General features: G+C 38.6%; 1 protein-coding gene across 2 annotated transcripts in view; it reads left to right on the top strand.

Annotated features, from left to right (window-relative positions):
* Positions 1-2,730: 2,730 nt before the first annotated feature.
* LOC106803680 (putative adhesion G protein-coupled receptor E4P) overlaps positions 2,731-21,870 on the top strand; it is a 46,711-nt gene continuing 27,571 nt past the window's right edge. For both annotated transcript variants that reach the window (XM_087425617.1, XM_087425618.1), the window contains exons 1-2: positions 2,731-2,786; positions 12,125-12,217. In XM_087425617.1, coding sequence (XP_087281743.1) covers positions 12,187-12,217 — 31 coding nt within the window. In that variant the 5' untranslated portion in view covers positions 2,731-2,786; positions 12,125-12,186. The remainder of the gene's footprint in view (positions 2,787-12,124; positions 12,218-21,870) is intronic.

Raw genomic sequence — 21,870 nt, 5'->3', positions numbered from 1 at the left:
GCCCAAATGTGCAGTCTCTGCAGGGAAGGGGGAGTTTCTCCATCTCTCTCTCTCCTCTAGCCCTCTTCTCTCCTCCCACAGCTACCATTTGCAAACTCAGTTAGAAGACAGAGCGCAAGAGGGGTTGATAATACAGTCCATACAGGACAACCCCTCAGTGCACAGAGCAGGGTAAAGAGGGATGGAGAGCTGATTCTTTCCCAGTTGCCCAAAGTGAATTGTTACAAACTTGTTAAAATTTGAGAGGCAGCCACACCCTATTGAATTTTTCCTTACATTGGGCGCTTGTTCCCTTGGATTGTGAAACAGACTGGAATTCTTTGACAGTGACAGCCTACTTCTCCATCAAGGAAAGGTAAGATATCTGAAGTCAGGATTAAAGAAGAAGGTCGTTAACAGATTCTCCTGTCTGATGGCTTCTGATTTTGTTATTTCTCAGTTTGTTCATTGGCTCATGAGCCACTCTACTGTCTGTCTGTGTTTCTCTCTGGGGTTTTGCATTTAAACTCTCCAAGAAAGAAACAAGCTGAATGGATTGGCTAGTCGTCATCCAATATGGAGAACGACTTTAAGGTAAACTTCTCTGCTTGGACCACCTCATGGGGCGTTGGTGGTGTATGGACCAATCCATGGTCCAATCAGTTGTGGTTGGGAGGTGAAGTCACATGGTACCAAACCTGACAACATGTGTGTGTAAAGAACTCCTTCGAGTCTGCTTTGTGAAGTGTATCAGTTAGCCTTGGCTGTGTAACAAACCATCCCCAAATTTCATTTGCTGAAGACAGCAACTATCTTATTTTGTTCATGATTTTGTGGGTTAGCTAGACATTTCTTCTGGTCTAGGTTGGCTGGTCTCTGATGAGCTCTCTGATGCATTTTTTGGTTAGTTGGTGGGTCAGCTGGTGGCTAGATGATCTAGCATGGCCTCACTCCTACATCTGGCCATTGGCAGATTGGCAACCAGAGTGATGGATTGTTGACTAGTGAGCTTTGGTTCTCTTCCACATGGCCTCTCATCCTCCCAGGCTAGCTTGGGCTCATTCACACAGTGATCTTGGGATTCCAACTGCAGGAAGAGAGGGCAAACCTCAATGTGCAAGCACTTTTCAAATATCTGCTCACATCCTGTTGGCTGTTGTTTCATTGACCAAAGCCAGCCACTTGGCCAAATTTAGAGTCAGCATGGAGGACTACACATGAAAATGGGGGAATTCTTGCATCTGTTTGTGCAAATAATCTGTCACATTCAGAATTAGGCTGTGAGCACATGAAATGCTCAGAATTTCAGGGACTTCTCTTGGAGTCAGGCATTTCAATTTAATATTCAGACCATTTTCACTTTAGCTCAGCTGACAATTATAGGCCTAAACCCTCTTTCATTCGTCATTCAAAAGAAACATTTTGAGTATCACATGAAGCAAATATTTTGGGTCTCACATGGAGAGGCTGACTGCCAGCTCACCTAGACAGCCATATCTAGGTGATTAGTTGAATATTTTATTGCATTAGCTCTAGATAATTTATAAAAATAAATGGGAAAATGAAAAAGGAAGATGTTAATGTTAGGGCTAATAAGGTCACGTTTCATAAATGTAATAAAACCAAGACAAGGAGTAAATCACTAGGTGTATATTTTGACTTGTCAAACTAGGGGTTATTTGCCATATTTGTCCTGGATCTGACAAAGATTCTTCTAATATGAATGAGAAGAAAATTTCATGACACCATGGTAATGGGAATTTTACCAGGAAATTAGGTGAGTGTTATTATTTTGGGTGACCTTATCTCAAAGACCAGGAACATGGTACATCATTTTCCCAAGGTGGTAAACTAAGAAGTGATACTGTGATAGGGAACTGGGTTATACATAGATACACTGACTCTCTTCTGATACCAAGCAATGGGCTTGCTCTGCTTGGTGCGATCTGAGCCAATTAATCACAATGAGTTAGAGATTGAGAAACGAAGTTTAATTAGACTAGCCAGCAAATTGGAAGACAGGTGACTAATGTCACAAAGACCCACCTTCAAAGATTACAAAATCTTGAGGCAGTTATATAAGGAAAATGGGCAGTAAGGAGGGGGTCCAGGGAGGTTGGTATCCAGGCATGAGGGGCTCCAGGCATCACATTGTTCCATTCTTCTGTCAGCTGTGATGGATACCTTGTAGGTGTATTTCCCACCTGTGGTCAGCCTGTTCCTGGAGAGAAATTTATAGAACAAAATGTTTAATTTATCAAGCTATTGGGGAGACATACATAAGCGGAGACCATAAATCATGAGAGCATGTGAATTTTTTGGAGTACGTGCAGAGCAGCGAGTAGTCACACAGAGGAGGAGCTGGGGCCATTTAGTGTAACAAAATGGCCTCACTTATGCTCACTTACACTTTCATACTCTGGCCTTCAACTCTCTCACTAAGAAGTTCACCATATTAAAGGAGCCTCCTCAAAGTTGGATCCATTTTCTTGGTGTAGATGGAAATTGACACCATTCTCCATTACAGGTTTCCCCCATTGGACACCATCACCATTGCCAAGTTCGTTTTCTGAGGCACCTTAATAGAGTCCACCCTAGTAATGTTCTATTTAAGTTACTTGAATGAAAAGAGAACTAATGAACCCTGCGTTATGCAAACTCCCCACCCGAAACCCCCAGCCCTCTCTGCCACCCACAAGACTCCTTGAGGAACTGGAACTCAAGATAAGAAGCGACATGCTTCCTTTTTTTGTTAGCTCTCAGAAGCTGCCAGACTGGATGAGAAGCAAGAACTTTTCGTCTTGTGGGTAAGTAAGAAGTGGTTTAGCATCTTTCCATAGAAAACAGATAATGTTTCACTTGCGATTTCAGGTCTAGAAAAATGTTCTGACTCTGGAAAAATTTTCAAGGAGACCTCGTCACATGTCCTGTTGCTTTATTTCTTGAAAGTTACTGTAGGAGCATCTATTTTACCTTCATTTTCCTGCTTCTGCTTGGGCAAGGACTGTGTGTATTGTGTGGTAGTGTGGAACATACTGAAATGTTTTAGCACACTCAAAAGAGATGATGAATTGTGTATTAAGGGGCTTAAGGTGAATTAAAAAAAGAAAGTTTTAAGAAACAGAGTCTGAAGCAAATGTGATGTACAACCTATTTGTCATTAAAAATGAAGAAAACAGATCTATAAAGATGAATTAGTTTACCGAGGTTGCATAGTGAATTAACAACGTTTTTCACACACCACACACCTCACCTCCAAAATAAACACACCAATGCAGTTAAATGCCAGGCTCACAGTGAAAGAATTGTGTGTTTTATTCAAGGTCAAAGTGTCTACAGGTCAGTATTTTTCAACCAGCTGCTTATGACCCAGTGGTGGGGGACAGGGTCATGAAACCAACTTAGTAGGTAACAACCAGAATTTTAAAAAAAATGAAAAGGACTATAATTATGAAATATTGGATGCTGCATATAGTGAATATTTATTTGTGAAACTTGGTTCACTTCTCTCTCTTTCTATCTCTCTGATGTAAAACGTATTTCTTACAGTGAGTCATGGCCAAAATCCCCCAAATCAACATTGCTAGACACATAAAATAAGCCAGACACAGAAAGACAAACACTGTATGATCTCACTTATATGTGGAAGTTATAGTAGTCAAATTCATAGAAGCAGAGAGGAGAATGGTGGTTTCCAGGGGCTGGAGGGAGGGGAAAACGGGAGGTTATGGTCAAAATTGATAAAAAACAAAATTCAACTGAATATATTTAAAGATCAAATTGGCTTTATTCTACGATTCATGAATTTGGCAGCATTCCGTCTAGCAAATAGAAAGGAGCTCCAAAGAGCTTCAAAAAAGGAAAAGTTTTTAAAGGCAGAGAGGGGGTGAGAAAAAGGAAGTCATAAACGAAAAAAAAAAAGGATGATTTTGGGCAAGGTCACTTTCTTTTGAAGGACAAAAGGGGTCTATTAGGAGGACTGTCTCACAGTGCTAATCAGAAAATTCCAGACTGACTAGTTAAGATTACTTCTCTGGGGGAGCTTCAAACTGCAATTAGATGAAGTATTAAGTCTCATCTTGGTGACAGGGGCTTAGCTTAATTGACTCCATCTTGAGCCTATTGTCTTTTTTTAACCATCTTTTTGATCAGACTCTCATGTTAACTGAGAGATGTGATCAAAATTTAAGGCATTTGTGCCACACTCAGCTACCGCTCACAGCTTTTGGGGGTCCTTTGTGTGGTATCCATAGGCCATGACATTTTTTGGCTAATCCCTGTGACATTCACAGGTCATATCTTCAGGTTCACAGTCTCTAAGTTTGACATTCCCTTTGTTTTTTCCTGATGTTCCACTCTTAGGGAGATCAGTTGCTTGGTGGTTAGTGGCTGTGAAGATGCATTTAAAGTTTTTGAGAGAACAAAACACACCAGGGAGATTATTATGATTATTATGAGCAGGATAATTCCCAATGTCTGGGGTGCATCTCAAAGCCAGGGTCCACAAGGCCCAAACCAATCAAAATCAAACAAGTCAAAGAAAGACCCAATTGAAGGAGTCAACTTTTTAAGCCAAATGGCTTACCCAGTGATCTCATGAGTTTCAACTTCCCCAGGAGCAGCAGGTAGTGTTGGCTACAGCACAGACACCTCCCTCCTCAGTTAAAAGATAATCAAGGGCTTTCCTATTATAAAGAACAACTTTGGCCAGAGAGTCTAAGAGTTTTTGTTGGGCAGCTTATTGCTTTAGCAACAGATTCTACAATCTTTCCAAGAGTTAAGAAGAGGTTTCCAATCAAAGCTTCATTTATATTTACCTCTAACCAAGAAATTAGGGTTCTGCCAAAGAAAGAGAATCCTGAATGATGAATGCTCCTAGTAATTCCCATTTGAATCTGTGCCTCAGGACTAGAAAGGTGACAGCGATGGAGGCCAGTAAAATTTAAGGGTCTGTAGACCATACAGATGGTTTTATTCTGGTGATTCTTGCCTGTGTCCCTTTCTTTGCCTAGATCCTGGATGCAAAGTTCCCTAAGTTTGGGGTTGTTAACCAGAGACAAGGAAACAGACCAGGGGGTCTTTAACATCATGGACAGATAAGAGTTTTTTGATGACAAATGAAGCAGTCTAAAATGTTACCGCCCTTGCTGATGCTCTGGGAGACACAGATGACGGCGCTATCTTTCCAGGCCAATGCCAGAGTAGAGAAAGAAAGAGAAGAGGAAAGGGTTTCATGTTTAGTTAAAGTATGAAGTCTTGATCTGGCATCTTGCGAGGAAGCAAGTCTACCTCGATGTTGGTTACTTCTCTTCGTTGTCAATTTGATTGGGACGTCTTCAGTGTTCATATAGTACCAGGTGTCAGGTGGCGCCTTTTTCATCTATGAGAAGTGTACCCAAGCTTCAAGTCCCTGGAGTTTGACTGCCATGTAGGTGGTGAGGAGGATCTGGTATAGTCCCTTCCAAGGAGATTTAAGGGCAGTCTTTGTTCTGAGTGTTTCCAAATTAGAAGCGTAGGGGAAAATTGGAGATGTTAGTTTGGAGATTCATAGCTAGATATTTTAGGAAACTAGAAGAATTCAGGATCCAGTCCAGTTTACAGATATATAACAAACCTCAAAGAGAGTTAACAGGATTAGAATCTTATATAGACAAATGTGCAAACATAATTTTTCTCTCTGATTACGCCTATTTTTTTTAATCAAAGAGAATAACGGTAAAACTAATTGCTTCTCATTAAACTTGGTCTGATTATTTTCACAAGGGCAGCAAGAATAGTGATTGACCATATATGCTTTTTTTAAATATTTCTTTGCTGGAAATTTGCAAGCAAAGTATCAGGCCCATTTTTCCAAGCAGCATTATGGATTCCATATAGTCAACCTTAGTTTCTTACAGCTGTCTGGTCATATTCAAATCTATGTACATCCCTCTGAAATATGGCATTCTAGTCAAAGTGTTGGTAATATAACCAATGTGTTCAATTGTGTTCTGTTACGAGACCAGATTCTTATTGAACTTATGGAAATAACTATATTGCCATTAAAAGAATACTCAAGAGTTTCTGAATTGTGGAGGGATCAAGTAGGGAGAAAAACTAAATGTTTCTTTACTTGCAAGGATGTTCTTTACCAAATTGTTGGTATTCATAGATGCCTTAAGAGAAAAGATTTCCTTAAATCTGTAAAAACAAAATATCAAGGAACTGGTAATATTTCAAAGAAAACGTTATAAAAATTATAATCATCCTCCTCAGTTTAGTCAGTCCCATATTATTAATTTTTGTTCTGTTTGAATCCAGTTTTCCATTAGTTGTGGAAATTCTTACCCAGTTCAGTTTTATGCTTTTAAAGTTATTAAAAACTTAAACTTGTCAAAAGTCCTTTCCATGAATCTCCTTGAAGATGAAGTACTTTTGTGGGAACGCTTTTGCAAAGCACCAGAGTAAAAAAAATAACTGTCTGTGAAAAGTCTTGAAGATGCTCTTTGTTAAAGATCTGGTGGGATTTCATTATAATGGAATTGACAAGGAAGTTTGGTTATTTCTGTAACATGCAACATTTTAAGATAACTGGAATTTTAATTTTGATAACTGGAATTACGACTGATAACATTATACCAGGATGTACTAGAATTTAGGAATTTCATATAATTTCTGGAACACTTATAACACATACCTATACCTATACAAATACAGAAGGCTTAGTATTACTTCTTATTTGACAATGCTTCCCACATGATTTAACTATCAAATAAGCCTAATTAGTTTAACATCTCCATTTTTATAATGAGGAAAGCCAAATCTTTTGAGATGTTCCAGGACCCCTCTGTAAAATCTCAAAGTTAGTTTGAGGCCAAAAAGATTTCATTTAAAATTTGATTTTTGGGAAGTTTGTCAAAAAAAATCAAAAAGGTTTTTAAACACTTGGCCAAATAGGATCATAGGACACTGTATAATAATACCTAGTTATCCATTTAACCATAGTGACAACTAAAGACTTCACAGGCAAGTATAGAAGGTTACACAGTTGTAAAAAACCTTAACTCTTGTAATAAAGAAGATTCAGCAGTAATCAAAGACCTGATAAAGACATCACAGGAAATTATTTTGACAGGACACAAATTCCTTGTTTTCTAGGCAGATTACTTAAAAAGTAAAGAAAAACCTTTCACAATCTCTTATCAGGAGCAGACTAATAGTCTAAGAAAACTTTGTCCTTTTATCAGATGAAAGAAAATTATGTTCCAGTGTTACATAAGTACATTACTGATTTTAAAGCTTAATTTTATATCCCTTATAATAAATTCATTTGATTTTAGCCAACTTTACACAAGGCAAGATTCTCTCTCTCCCTTACTCTCTTCCCAATTTTCTATTTAATTTGTCTTTTATTCTCCTCCTTCCCATCCTGAAATAACCAGGCTCACTTTAGGACAAAGTTACTTTCTTTTCCCGCAAAAATGCATCTCCATTCATAACTTCTCTTACCGAAAACACATATCCTACTTCCCTAGCATACAGAGATGTTTAGATGTTTTCCTTATTACCTCTGGTAGTTTATATCACATATATTAGTTGTTGTTGTTGTTGTTGTTTTGGTGAGGATGATTCACCCTGAGCCTGTGGCCAATCTTCCTTTTTTTGTTTTTGCTTGAGGGAGATTAGTCCTGAGCTAACATCTGTGCCAATCTTCTTCTATTTTGTATGTGGGTCACCACCACAGAATGTCGGAGTAGTGGTGTAAGTCTACGCCCGAGACCCGAACCCATGAACCCAGACCACTGATGTGGAACATGTCAAACTTAACCACTGTGTCACAGGGCTGAGGCCTATCAGAATTTTTTAACTCTTAAAAACCTCAGTGTTTTAGTGAAAATAAAGAAGTAAACAGTTATGAACTGTCTTTTATATTATCATTCTGTGGCTTGGTAAATTTATAAATACTTTTGATAGTTTTTGGAAACGTGCTTTCTCATAGTAAATTTCTCAGTGTGGCACAAAACATGTTTACTAACAGACCCAAATATCTTTAATTCCTTTGTAAAAGAAAGCAAAAAGTGGATAAACCTATGTTCAGTAATTAATGTTTCAGTATTTTATCTTATTTAAAATGATCTGAATATTCTATGAATTTAACTTAACTCATCATTTAACTTAACTTAGCAACACTTTAAAGTCACAGGTTACCAAAAAGATTTGGGAAAACTATTTAAAAAGTTCACATAAAAACTTTTTATCCTACTTACATCTATTTAATTTACTTGTTCTTAACAATTATGTTTAAAGTACCCACAAAAACTTCGTGAGACATTAGACAAAGTCAGCCATCAACCCAAGTGATTTTGCTTGCTGACAAATTTTATAAGAAATGACATGAACTCGTTTGACCTTTAGTAAGCCTAGGTAGAACAAAACAATTATATTTAATGCTGATAACTCTAAAGATATGTCACTTTTAATTAAACCAACAAATTTAAATTAGCTTTATTTATTTATTTATTGTGAGGAAGATCAGCCCTGAGCTAACATCCGTGCTAATCCTCCTCTTTTTGCTGAGGAAGACTGGCTCTGAGCTAACATCTATAGCCAATCCTCCTCCTTTTTTTTTTCCTCAAAGCCCCAGTAGATAGTTGTATGTCATAGTTGCACATCCTTCTAGTTGCTGTATGTGGGACACAGCCTCAGAATGGCCGGAGAAGCTGTGTGTTGATGCGTGCCCGGGATCCGAACCCGGGCCGTCAGTAGCGGAGCCTGTGCACTTAACCGCTAAGCCATAGGGCTGGCCCTAAATTAGCTTTAATAGAGAATATTTTCCCAGATCATATGAACCTGAAATTCATTTGAGTTAGTTTCTACTACATTCCTGAGAATTTGATTTCTATAAGTGCTTAATTTTCTTTAAGCCAATTAAATAGAGCTCTTTTACAAATTAATTTTAGCAATACCTTCCAGGGGTACAAAAATACCACATATAAATAACATTTATGTATAGACAACATAAACATACAGACCAACGTAAACAGAGATCTTACAGCTTTTGTTTCAAAATTACTGCTATGAATCAGGTACCACTCAAAGGCACGGGGAAAGAATGCAAGTTACAAGCCTTTTTGGATAAACAAGATAGGCTTGGGGATGGTAAAAAGGAATAGGTGAACTTTGAACTGCTTTTAGAGCTGCATTTCTAGTTTTGCAAAGATTTGTAAGATAACGGCCCTTGCTTTCAATTCCTCAAAGAATTGTGTTGCAACTTCAGTGGTGTCATAGGTTGATCTACCCATAAATGCTTTCGCAAGGGCTTTAGAAGGCTTTTCTTTCCCTCTGGTTACATTGTTTTATTTTAGCCTAAGGGAGAAGGCTTAAAAACATTCTACCAGGGTCTGCCATTTGGCCAATTTCTGACCACAGAGCTACTTTGTAGTTTTTAGCTGAGACAAAATGTAAATATTTCCGGCAGTATTGAGCAACCACTTCAACTCAAGAGGCATCCCCACAGAGAGTGAAAAAGATATTTTATTTTCCTTTTTCTGCTGGGTGCTACAGACAGAGACCTGGGAGAGCAGACTCCAGTATGAATTTCATCCTCAGCTAGCTTCTGCCAGTTTTCCAGAATCCCATCTGTAGCTCTGGTATTTACCAGAATTTGGCAAGGGCTTTTGTTAATTTCAAATTTAATTTTCCTTGACTGTTTAAGAGAATAACATAGCAGTTTACCAGAAAATCCCTCAGAGTCCCATCAACTTTAGGAGGGGCCCAGATGGGGGTCCTCCTTCAAGGATAGATATAGGGGTGTCTGTAAAGTCATTAACTTGGTGGACTTTTGTTTACAGTTGTGTAAAGACAATTTAGACAGAGGATTACTAGAATGAGTACACATATAAAGGAGGTTAGAAGGAAGCTGTAGGAGTTACATTAGTTTTATTGGGGTTTTTGGGTTGTTTTTAGGTACCTCTTATATCTTTAATTTTTTTATTCGCCTTTTGCAACAAGTCTTTCAATGAAGCTATTTTGGAATTTTGAAGACTTTTGGAAGCTTCTACATACCAATTAAAACAGGAGTCCCATTCTGTTTATTTAAGTTGGGAGCCCTTGCTTTTATTTTTTATTATTATTTTTTATTTTGTTTTATTTTTTTATTTTTTATTGCAGTGACATTGGTTTATAACCAGGCGTACACCATTATATTTCAATTTATGTGTAGGTTACATTGTGTTCACCACCCAAAGACTAATTACCATCCATCACCACACACATGTGCCTAATCATGCTTTTCACCCTCCTCCCTCCCCCCTTCCCCTCTGGTAACCACCAATCCAATCACTGTCTCTATGTGATTGTTAGTTGTTGTTTTTATCTTCTATTTATGAGTGAGATCACTCATAAGGATCCCATCCTTATTGTTTCTTTATTTTAGCTAAGCTTTTGGGTCTCTGAGAGCCAGACTATTACCTAAGAGAGATGTGCCACAAGGTTGGGGATTGTGTGATGTTTTACAGTGTATCTTGTTGCATGGGGATTTACCCCACAGACCCTTCACCCAGCTTTAAAAATGACCAACTCTTAGCCAATCTTGTTTCATCTTCACTCTCACTTCCTGCCCTAAACCACTCCATCTCCCCAATTATCTTGACATATATTCGACTCATCACATTATTTCACGTGAAAAAATTTTAGTATGTATTTCCAAAATATGAGGACTCTTTTAAACATAGCCATTTTATCATACCTATAGCATCCTTTGGAGCAGCTGTCTGAGTTGACATGGGAGGAAACTAAGAGTGAATGATCATATTTGAACAGTAATTCTTTTTTTTTTTTTTTAATTTTTGTTTATTGCAGTAACATTGGTTTATAACATTGTATAAATTTCAGGTGTACATCGTTATACTTCTATTTCGGCATAGATTACATCATGTTCACCACTCAAATACCAATTACAACCCATCACCACACACATGTGCCGAATTATCTCTTTCACCCTCCACCCACCCCCCGTCCCCTCTGGTAACCACAAATCCAATCTCTGTCTCTATGTGTTTGTTTATTGTTGTTATTATCTACTACTTAATGAAGGAAATCATACGGTATTTGACCTTCTCCCTCTGACTTATTTCGCTTTGCATAATACCCTCAATGTCCATCCATGTTGTCACAAATGGCTGGATTTCATCCTTTCTTATGGCTGAGTAGTATTCCATTGTGTATATATACCACATCTTCTTTATCCATTCGTCCCTTGATGGGCACTTAGGTTGCTTCCAAGTCTCGGCTATTGTGAATAACGCTGCAATGAACACAGGGGTGCATGTATCTTTATGCATTGGTGTTTTCAAGTTCTTTGGATAAATACCCAGCAGTGGAATAGCTGGATCCTATGGTAGTTCTATCCTTGATTTTTTGAGGAATCTCCATACTGTTTTCCATAGTGGCTGCACCAGTTTGCACCCCCACCAGCAGTGTATGAGAGTTCCTTTTCGCCACATCGTCTCCAACACATGTTGTTTCTTGTCTTGTTAATTATAGCCATTCTGACGGGCGTGAGGTGATACCTCATTGTAGTTTTGATTTGCATTTCCCTGATAGTTAATGATTTTGAACATCTTTTCATGTGTCTTTTAGCCATCTGTATATCTTATTTGGAGAAATGTCTTGAACAGTCTTTCTTTAATGTCATCACCTCTCCAGCCTTGTAACCTTTAAAAAATTGTTTGAGTTGGGATCCTGTAAGACATTGCAATTGGTTGATATGTTTCTAAGTCTCTTTTAATCTAGGTCCTCTATGTGTATTTTACCCCTTAAGGTTTTTTTTTGGGGGGGAGGGAATCAAGAAACTGAATAGTTTGTCCTGTGGTGTTTTCCACATTCTAGATCTGGCTGATTGCAATAGACCAGGATTTTCAATTCCACCAGGATATTCCATCAGATGCCTCTTTGTTTCCCATTGTTGGATGGTAAGCTTGCTTCCTATAAGCAACTCTGCTGTGATCATCCTTGCAAAATCCTTTCCTTGGGATAATTTCCTAGAAGTGGAATTGTTGGGTCAAAAGATGGGCAGAAATGAAAGGGTTTTGATATCCACCAGACACCTGGCTTCTAAACTCTGTGACCATAAGAAATTGATATTCATGGGGTTTATTCATTCCAGGAACTCTTGCCACGTCTTTCTTGAGAGCGTTTCTCAGATTGTTGTTCTGGAATCTCAGTGTTATGGGAAGCAAGTGCCTGCCCCTGCTCTCAGGTGAGTGGAACAAGAATTCCCATCTCTTCTCCCCTTGACCCTGGTATCCTTGCTTTGGTTACTCTTCCAAATTTGGCACTTTCTCCAGAAGTTACTGTGTGTGCCTGTCCTACTAGAAACCCTCATAATGAGTCTCTTAGTTGGTCTCGCCAAAAGCAGAACTGAAACAAAGACTTGGAAGTAAGTAGTTTGTTTGGGAGGGGATCCCAGGAAGCACAAGGGAGGGAGTAGTGTGTCAGAGAGGGAAGGGAGAAGAGTGAATGAAGGGTGTGTTAATGAGGGGTTACCGCTGTGGGTAACTGACAGTGAATTCTGCAGGGCACCCTCCAAGAAGCAGTACCTAACGTGCCTTATATGGGCAAGGAGTCTGGGCTATTTATTCTCCAGTCTGCATCCCTCACTACATGACAGCCATTCCTAGTGTAACTCCCAAATATTTCTGGTCTGCCCCCCATGGGCAACAGAAAAATACCCCCTTACTGAGAGATGCAGTAAGTTATCTGATGCGTAGAACCCCCTCAAAGTAGGGTAAGGGACACTTCAATCATCTGCTACACTGATTGACTGCCAAGAGGGTCCATGCTTGATTGTAGCTTATAATGCTACAGTGACCTGGATTTATCCACCCTTCTGCTCTGGGATTTAGGATCTTCAAGGTAATTTTAAAAAAAAACATAGGAGTATTCATATAGAGTTTAAGTCTAGATTTGTAAGGAGATCTTATAAGCAAGCGTGTGATATCCAATACCCTATGTCAAGGGTGGACGAGCTTTTTTGGAATAGGCCAGACAATAACTATTCTCAGCTTTGTGGACCATTTGGTCTCTGCCTTAACTTCTCAACTCTATGTTGCAGTGAAAAAGTGGTCACAGACCTTACATGACCTGAAGGAAATTACTGTGTTCCAATGACACTTGATTTATAGACATAGATATTTGAATTTCATATAATTTACACATGCCATGAAATATTCCTTTTCTTCTGATTTTTTTCACCATTTGAAAAGTGTAAAAACCGTGCTTAGCTCGTGGATCATACAAGAACAGGCAGTGGTTCTGGATTTGCTGATGCTTGAGCGTTTTTGACTTGCAAAAATGGCCACATCATGTGATTTAGCCTAATATTACGGATACTTAAATATAACGGTTTTCTCAGTATCCGTGATGTGGAGCATCGTAAATATTGTAGAGGAGGTAGGAAAAACAGATGTTGACCTTGTCTTGTCCAGGGGACTTGTTTTGTCCTGTGATAATCCAAATGGGCCATGGGCAGATTCCCTATTCATCCCCCTTCCAGATGATACAAATCCAAATTACCTAGATTATATTTGTCATACTTAAACCATCTGGGGCTGATCTTAGCTATGAAAGCAGATGCCTCTGGAATTTAGCAAAGGATTCCAACACAACTCGCTTGCCGTGAAAGGGATATGGGAAAAATCCATTTCTCAAGTGTCTGGTCATTCCAGCCTATCTTACTTTGAGGGAGTGATGTTAGGAAATATGTGGAAAGGTTTTCTGCATTTCTGAGTTCACAACCAACTTTAATTAAAACTTCTGTATAATGATGTGGTAGACATTTTAGATCATCTTCAAAATGAATCATCCTCAAAACATCTGTATCCATTCCAAATTTAGCACAGTACGTGGACTCCCAGGATTCTTATGGTCTGTGCTATTCAGATCTCCTCTTACTCCAGGTAAAGCACTGGTTCTTAAGAGGTTATACCTGTCTTGTCCAGTACCATAGCCACCAGCCACTTGTGGCTACTGAGCACTAGAAATGAGACCAGTCTGAATGCAGATCCGCTGTACATGCAAAATGCATACGGGATTTCAAAGACTTAACACATTAAGAAAAGAAGGTAAAATACTTTTGTTACTAAACCAGGTTTGTTCTGCCCACTGCATGATTATGCCAATCACCAAGATGACGAGTTTGCAGCAGAGAAAGGGTTTAATTCACAAGGCAGCTAAGTGAGGAGATGGGAGAACCAATCTCAAGTCCACCTCCTCTCAAAATGGGGATTAAAGATATTTATAAGATAAAGGAGCAGGTCGGTTAGAAGTGTGGGAGTAGATGATGGGAGGTGAGGAGAAGTGAGGTAATTGATTTGTACAAGGGCAGTCAAGCTTCATGGCTCTTCCTAGGATGCATGTTCACAAAATGGCGGCATTACCATGATCTAAGGGTGGAGTTTTCAGTTACTTGATGCCAGAGGGTCACATATCAGTCATCTGTGCAGCCCCAGTTGATGAATCAGTGGTCTTAACCAGCCTGAACTTGACAAAGAGTTAACTCTCAGTTCCTGAAAAACTTAGGCACCCGTAACCAGCTGATTCAAGCGTTAGAGATGTTATCTATAGAGTGGGTTTTAGTAATGCATTGTCTAACCACTTTTGCAAACAGACAACTGAGTACAGTTAAAGCAAGTTGACCCCCAGTTTCACTTTATGAATAATTTGTTTTATATCGATTGCATGTTGAAATGATGACATCTTGGCTATACTGGGTTAAATAAAGTATATTCGTGAAATTAATTTTACCTGTTTCTCTTTGCCTTTTAAAAATGTGGCTACTAGAAAAATTTTAAAGGACATATGCAGCTCACATTATGTTTCTATTGGACAGTGTGGGGTTAGAGATCTGGACGGGTAGAAACAGACCATTGAACATAGAAAGAAGGTTGCAGATTTGGCCTTTTCGTTCTAGACTTGAAGAAAAAGTTTTATGAGCTGCTGGATTTTCAGAAATTGGGACATACAGCCTGCGATGTTGTGATTTATAATAAGAAATATATATTTGTTCTTCATCCTTGTTTCTGGCACAGAGCTCCCAAAAACCTTGGAATGTCCCGTGATGAGAGTGATAAAGTTGTATCTTGTTATCTTAATGAGGTGACTTTTGGAAAGCCCCAAGATCACCTAAGGGTGGCAGCTGGTTGCCAGTGGAGCCAACCATGTGATTAGAGGGTTGGAATTTTCAGTCCCACACCCTTACATCCAAGGAGGGGAGAGGGGTTGGAGATGAAGTTCAATCACCAATGGCCAATGATTTAATCAATCGTATACTGTAATAAAGCCTCCATAAAAACTCAACAAGACAAGATTCTCAGAGTTTCTGGGTTGGTGAACATGTGGGGATTTGGGGAGAGTGGTGCTCCTGGAGAGAGCAGGGAAGCTCCGCACTCTTTCCCATATCTGGCTCTACACATCCCTTCCATCTGGCTGTTCCTGATTTATATCATTTTTATAAAAACCATTGACCTAGTAAGTAAATTGTTTCTCTGAGTTCTGTGAGTTGCTCTAGCAAATTAATCAAACCCAAGGAGGGGGTCATTGGAACCTCCAATCTAGAGCTGATCAGTCAGAAGCCCAGGTGACAACCTTGACTTGCAATTGGCATTTGAAGTGGGGGTGGGGTAGGTCTTGTGGGACCGATCCATTAACTTGTGGAATCTTTTTTTGTTTTTTTTTTTGGAGGTGTTGAGCAATTATTTATTTCTTTTTTTGTTGTTAATTCTTTTTTTATTGCGGTAACATCAGTTTGTAACATTGTATAAATTTCAGGTGTACATCATTATCCTTCTATTTCTGCATTGATTACATCACGTTCACCACCCAAATACTAATTACAATCCATCACCGCACATATGTGCCTAACCATCCCTTTCGCCCTGCTCCCTCCCCTCCTCCCCTCTCATAACCACCAATCTAATCTCTGTCTCTACCTGTTTTGTTTGTTATTGTTCTTCTACTTATGAGTGAGATCGTACGGTATTTGACTTTCTCCCTCTGACTTATTTCGCTTTGCATAATACCCTCAAGGTCCATCCACGTTGTCACAAATGGCTGGATTTCATCACTTCTTATGGCTGAGTAATATTCCATTGTGTATATATACCACAGCTTCTTCATCCATTCATCCTTTGGTGGGCACTTAGGTTGCTTCCAAGTCTTGGCTATTGTGAATAATGCTGCAATGAACACAGGGGTGCACGTATCTTTATGCATTGGTGTTTTCATGTTCTTTGGATAAATACCCAGCAGTGGAATGCTGGGTAGGTCTATGGTAGTTCTATCCTTGGTTTTTTGAGGAATCTCTATACTGTTTTCCATAGTGGCTGCACCAGTTTGCACTCCCACCAGCAGCATATGACAGTTCCCTTCTCTTCACATCCTCTCCAACACTTGTTGTTTCCTGTCTTGTTAATTATAGCCATTCTGACGGGAGCGAGGTGATATCTCATTGTAGTTTTGATTTGCATTTCCCTGATAGTTAATGATGTTGAACATCTTTTCATGTGCCTGTTGGCCATCTGTATATCTTCTTTGGAGAAATGTCTGTTCAGGTATTTTTCCCATTTTTTAATTGGGTTGTTAGTTTTTCTGTTGTTGAGATGTATGAGTTCTTTATATATTTTGGAGATTAACCCCTCATCAGATATATGGTTTGCAAATATCGTCTCCCAACTGTTAGGTTGTCTTTTTGTTTTGTTGATGGTTTCCTTCCTGAAAAGCAGAAGCTTTTCAGTTTGATGTAGTCCCATTTGTTTATTTTTTCTACTATTTCTCTTGCCTGGTCAGACATGATGCTTGAAAATATGTTGCTGACAGTGAAGTCAAAGAGTGTATTTCCTATGTTTTCTTCTAGAAGTTTCATGGTTTCAGGTCTTACATTCAAGTCTTTAACCCATTTTGAGTTAATTTTTGTGTATGGTGGAGATAATGGTCTACTTTCAGTTTTTTGCATGTGGCTATCCAATTTTCCCAACACCACTTGTTGAAGAGACTTTCCTTTCTCCATTGTATGTTCTTGGCTCCTTTGTTGAAAATCATCTATCCATAGATGTGTGGGTTTATTTCTGGGCTTTCAATTCTGTTCCATTTATCTCTGTGTCTGTTTCTGTGCCAGTACCATGCCATTTTGGTTACTATAGCTTTGTAGTATATTTTGAAATCAGGGAGTGTGATACCTCCAGCTTTGTTCTTTTTTCTCAGGATTCCTTTGGCTATTCGGTGTCTTTTGTTGTTCCATATAAATTTCAGGATTCTTTGTTCTATTTCTGTGAAAAATGTTTTTGGAACTTTGGCAGGGATTGTACTGAATCTATAGATTGCTTTAGGAAGCATGGACATCTTAACTATGTTAATTCTTCCAATCCAAGAGCATGGAATGTCTTTCCATTTCTTTGTGTCTTCTTGAATTTCCTTCAACAATCTGTTATAGTTTTCAGTGCACAGATCTTTCATCTCTTTGGTTAAGTTTATTCCTAGGTATTTTATTCTTTTTGTTGCAATTGTAAATGTGATTGTATTCTTTTTTTTTTTAAGACTTTATTTATTTATTTATTTATTTTCCCCCCAAAGCCCCAGTAGATAGTTGTATGTCATAGTTGCACATCCTTCTAGTTGCTGTATGTGGGACGCGGCCTCAGCATGGCTGGAGAAGCAGTGTGTCGGTGCTCACCTGGGGTTTCAAACCCGGGCTGCCAGCAGCAGAGCACGCGCACTTAACCGCTAAGCCACGGGGCCGGCCCTGTGATTGTATTCTTAATTTCTCTTTCTGCTGCTTCGTTGTTGGTATATAGAAATGCAACTGATTTTTGTATGTTGATTTTTTATCCTGCAACTTTACCATATTCATTTATTACTTCTAAAATTTTTTGATGGATTCTTTAGGGTTTTCTGTATATAAAATCAGGTCATCTGCAAATAATGATAGTTTCACTTCTTCCTTTCCAATTTTGATCCCTTTTATTTCTTTTTCTTGCCTGATTGCTCTGGCTAGGACTTCCAATACTATGTTAAACAGGAGTGGTGAGAGTGGGCATCCTTGTCTGGTTCCTGTTCTTAGAGGGATAGCTTTCAGTTTTTCACCATTGAGGATGATATTAGCTGTGGGTTTGTCATATATGGCCTTTATTATGTTGAGGTACTTTCCTTCTATCCCCATTTTATTCAGAGTTTTTATCATAAATGGATGCTGTATGTTGTCAAATGCTTTCTCCGCATCTGTTGAGATGATCATGTGATTTTTATTCTTCATTTTATTAATGTGGTGTATCACATTGATTGATTTGCGAATGTTGAACCATCCTTGCATCCCTGGAATAAATCCCACCTCATCATGGTGTATAATCTTTTTAATGTATTGTTATGTGCAATTTGCTAGTATTTTTCTTGAGGAGTTTTGCATCAATATTCATCAGTGATATTGGCCTGTAATTTTCTTTTTTTGTGTTGTCCTTGTCTGGTTTTGGTATCAGGGTAATGTTGGCTTCGTAGAATGGGTTAGGGAGCTTCCCCTCCTCTTCAATTTTTTGGAAGAGTTTGAGAAGGATAGGTACTACGTCTTCTTCGAATGTTTGGTAGAATTCAGCAGGGAAGCCGTCTGGTCCTGGACTTTTATTTTTGGGGAGGTTTTTGATTACTGTTTTGATCTCCTTACTGGTGATTGGTCTATTCAAATTCTCTATTTCTTCTTGATTCAGTTTCAGAAGGTTGTATGATTCTAAGAATTTGTCCATTTCTTCTAGATTATCCAATTTGTTGACATATAGCTTTTCATAGTATTCTCTTATAATCTTTTGTATTTCAGAGGTGTGTGTTGTAATTTCTCCTCTTTCATTTCTGATTTTATTTATTTGAGCCTTCTCTCTCTCTCTTTTTTTTTTTTTTTTTTTTTGGTGAGTCTAGCTAAAGTTTTGTCAATTTTCTTTATCTTTTCAAAGAACCAGCTCTTGGTTTTATTAATTTTTTCTATTTTTTTTTTTTAGTCTCCAATTATTTCTGCCCTGATTTTTATTATTTCCCTTCTTCTACTGATTTTGGACTTTGTTTTTTCTTCTTTTTCCAATCCTTTAGGTGCATTGTTAGATTACTTATTTGAGATTTTTCTTGTTTGTTCAGATAGGCCTGCATTGCTATAAACTTCCCTCTTAGAACTGCTTTTGCTGTATCCCATAAATTCTGGCATGTTGTATTTTCATTTTCATTTGTCTCCAGGTATTTTTTGATTTCTCCTTTGATTTCTTCATTGACCCAATCGTTGTTCAGTAGCATTTTGTTTAATCTCCACATATTTGTGGCTTTTCTGATTTTCTTCCTATAGTTGATTTCTAGTTTCATACTGTTGCAGTCCAGAAAAGATGCTTGGTGTTATTTCAATCTTCTTAAATTTATTGAGACTTGTTTTGTCACCTAATGTGTGATCAATCCTGGAGACTTTTCCATGTGCATTTGAAAAGAATGTGTATTCTTTGGTTTTTGGATGGAATGTTCTGTATATATCTACTAGGTCCATCTGTTCTAGTGTGTCATTTAAGGCCAATGTTTCCTTATTGATCTTCTGTTTGGGTGATCTATCTATTGGTGTAAGTGGAATGTTAAAGTCCCCTACTATTATTGTGTTACTGTCTATTTCTCTTTTTATGTCTGTTAATAATTGCTTTATATATTTAGGTGCTCCTGCATTGAGTGCATAGATATTTATCAGTGTTATGTCCTCTTGTTGGATTGTTCCCTTGATCATTATGTAGTGCCCTTCTTTGTCTCTTTTTACAGTTTTTGTTTTAAAGTCTATTTTGTTTGGTATAAGTATTGCTACCTCAGCTTTCTTTACAATGCCATTAGCTTGGAGTATCTTTTTCCATCCCTTTACTTTCAGTTTGTGAGTGTCTTTAGGTCTGAAGTGTGTCTCTTGTAGTCAACATATATATGGGTCTTGTTTTTTTGTCCAGTAATTGGAGCATTTAGTCCATTAATGTTGAAAGTAGCTATTGATAAGTATGTACTTACTGCCATTTTTTTACTTTTTTTTTCTCGGTGTTTTAATAGTTCTTCTCTGCTCCTTTCTTCTTCACTTGCTCTCTTCCCTTGTGGTTTGATGGCTTTCTTTAGTATTATGTTTGGGTTCCTTTCTCTTAGTTTTTTTGTGTATTTATTATAGGTTTCTGGTTTGTGATTACCATGGTGTTCATATACAGTAACCTATGTACACAGCAATCTATATTAAGTTGATGGTCTCTTTAGTTTGACCTCTGTCTGAAAGCTCTACTCTTTAACTCCCCTCCTCCCATATTTTATGTTTTGGATATCATATCTAACCTCTTTTTTGTTCATTTGTATCTGTTACCCTCTTATCATGGAAATAGATAAGTTTTCCTATTTGTGGTCTTCTCTTTCCCCCTTAGGTAAGTCCCTTTTGCATTTCTTATAGAACTGGTTTCTTGGTGACAAACTCCTTTAATTTTTGCTTGTCTGAGAAACTTTTTATCTCTCCTTCCATTTTGAATGATAACCTTTCTGGGTAGAGTATTCTTGGCTGTAGGTTTTTCCTTTTAGCACTTTAAATATATCATGCCACTCTCTTCTAGCCTGTAGGGTTTCTGCTGAGAAGTCAGCTGATAGCCTTATGGGGTTTCCTTTGTATGTAACTTATTGTCTTTCTCTTGTGGCTTTTAGGATTCTCTCTTTATCTTTAATTCTGGACATTTTGATTATGATGTGTCTTGGTGTGGGTATCTTTGGGTTTATCTTGCTTGGTGCTCTCTGTGATTCCTGAACCTGGGTGTCTGTTTCCTTCCTTAGGTTAGCGAATTTTTCAGCTATTATTTCTTCAGATAGATTCTCTGCCCCTTTGTCTCACTCTTCTCCTTCCAGGACACCTATAACACGGATGTTAGTGTGCTTGATGTTGTCCCAGAAGTCCCTTAGACTGTCTTCGCTCTTTTTAATTCTTTTTTCTTTTATCTGTTCAGTTTGGGTGATTTCTTCTAGTCTTTCATCCAGCTCACAGATCCGTTCTTCTGTATCCTCTACCCTGCTTTTGAGTCCCTCTGGTGAATTTTTCATTTCCAGTATTGTAGTCTTCATTTCTGATTGGTTCTTATTTATATCTTACATTTCTTTGTTGAAATTCTCACTGAGTTCATCTGTTCTTCTCCCAAGATCAGTGAGTATCCTTAACACTCTTTTTTTGAACTCTCTGTTGGGTAGGTTGCTCATTTCTGTTTCATGTAGTTCCTTTTTCTGGGGTTTTGTCCTGTTCCCTTACTTGGAACATATTCTTTTGCCTCCTGATTTTGCCTCTTTGCCTGTGCTTGTGTCTAAGTATTAGGTAGGTCAGCTATGTCATCTGATCTTGGAGAGGTGACCTTATATAAGTGATGCCTTATGAGGCCCAGCAGTGTGCTTCCCTTTCGTCACCAGTTCCAAATGTTCCAGAAGTGATCCATCTGTGAGCTATGTGTGGCCTTCTGTTGTGGCAGGGTTGATCTTCCCATAGGTGCCCAGGGAGGCTGAGCTGTCCCCTGGCTGGTTGGTTGTAATGCTCAGCTGTGTGTAGTTGTTGTGGGCCCTTCAGTCTCTTTATCAGGTGTGGGGAGCCCCAGCACAGTTGGCTGCAAGGTCTAATAGCACATTCCTGCTGCAGTTTTTCTGTTAAGTGAGTAGGCTCCCAGTGTGGCTGGTTGTTAGGCTCAGGGGCATACAATTGCTATAAGCCTCCAGCCTATAAAGCTCTTAGCTCTCTGAGAATTGCAGCTGGGTGTGGCTGGCCTCAGGCATGGGAGCACCAAGATGTTTCAGGCTTTGGAAGGTAGGGCCAATCAGCTATGTGGGTTTTTGAGAAGCACAAGTCTCCTGCAACTG

Source organism: Ceratotherium simum, chromosome 39, assembly GCF_057802395.1.
Source record: "Ceratotherium simum simum isolate JZ-2026a chromosome 39, ASM5780239v1, whole genome shotgun sequence".
NCBI classification, from domain to species: Eukaryota; Metazoa; Chordata; class Mammalia; order Perissodactyla; family Rhinocerotidae; genus Ceratotherium; species Ceratotherium simum.
Note: the sequence above shows the minus strand (reverse complement) of the source record. Positions and strands in the feature narration are given on the sequence as shown.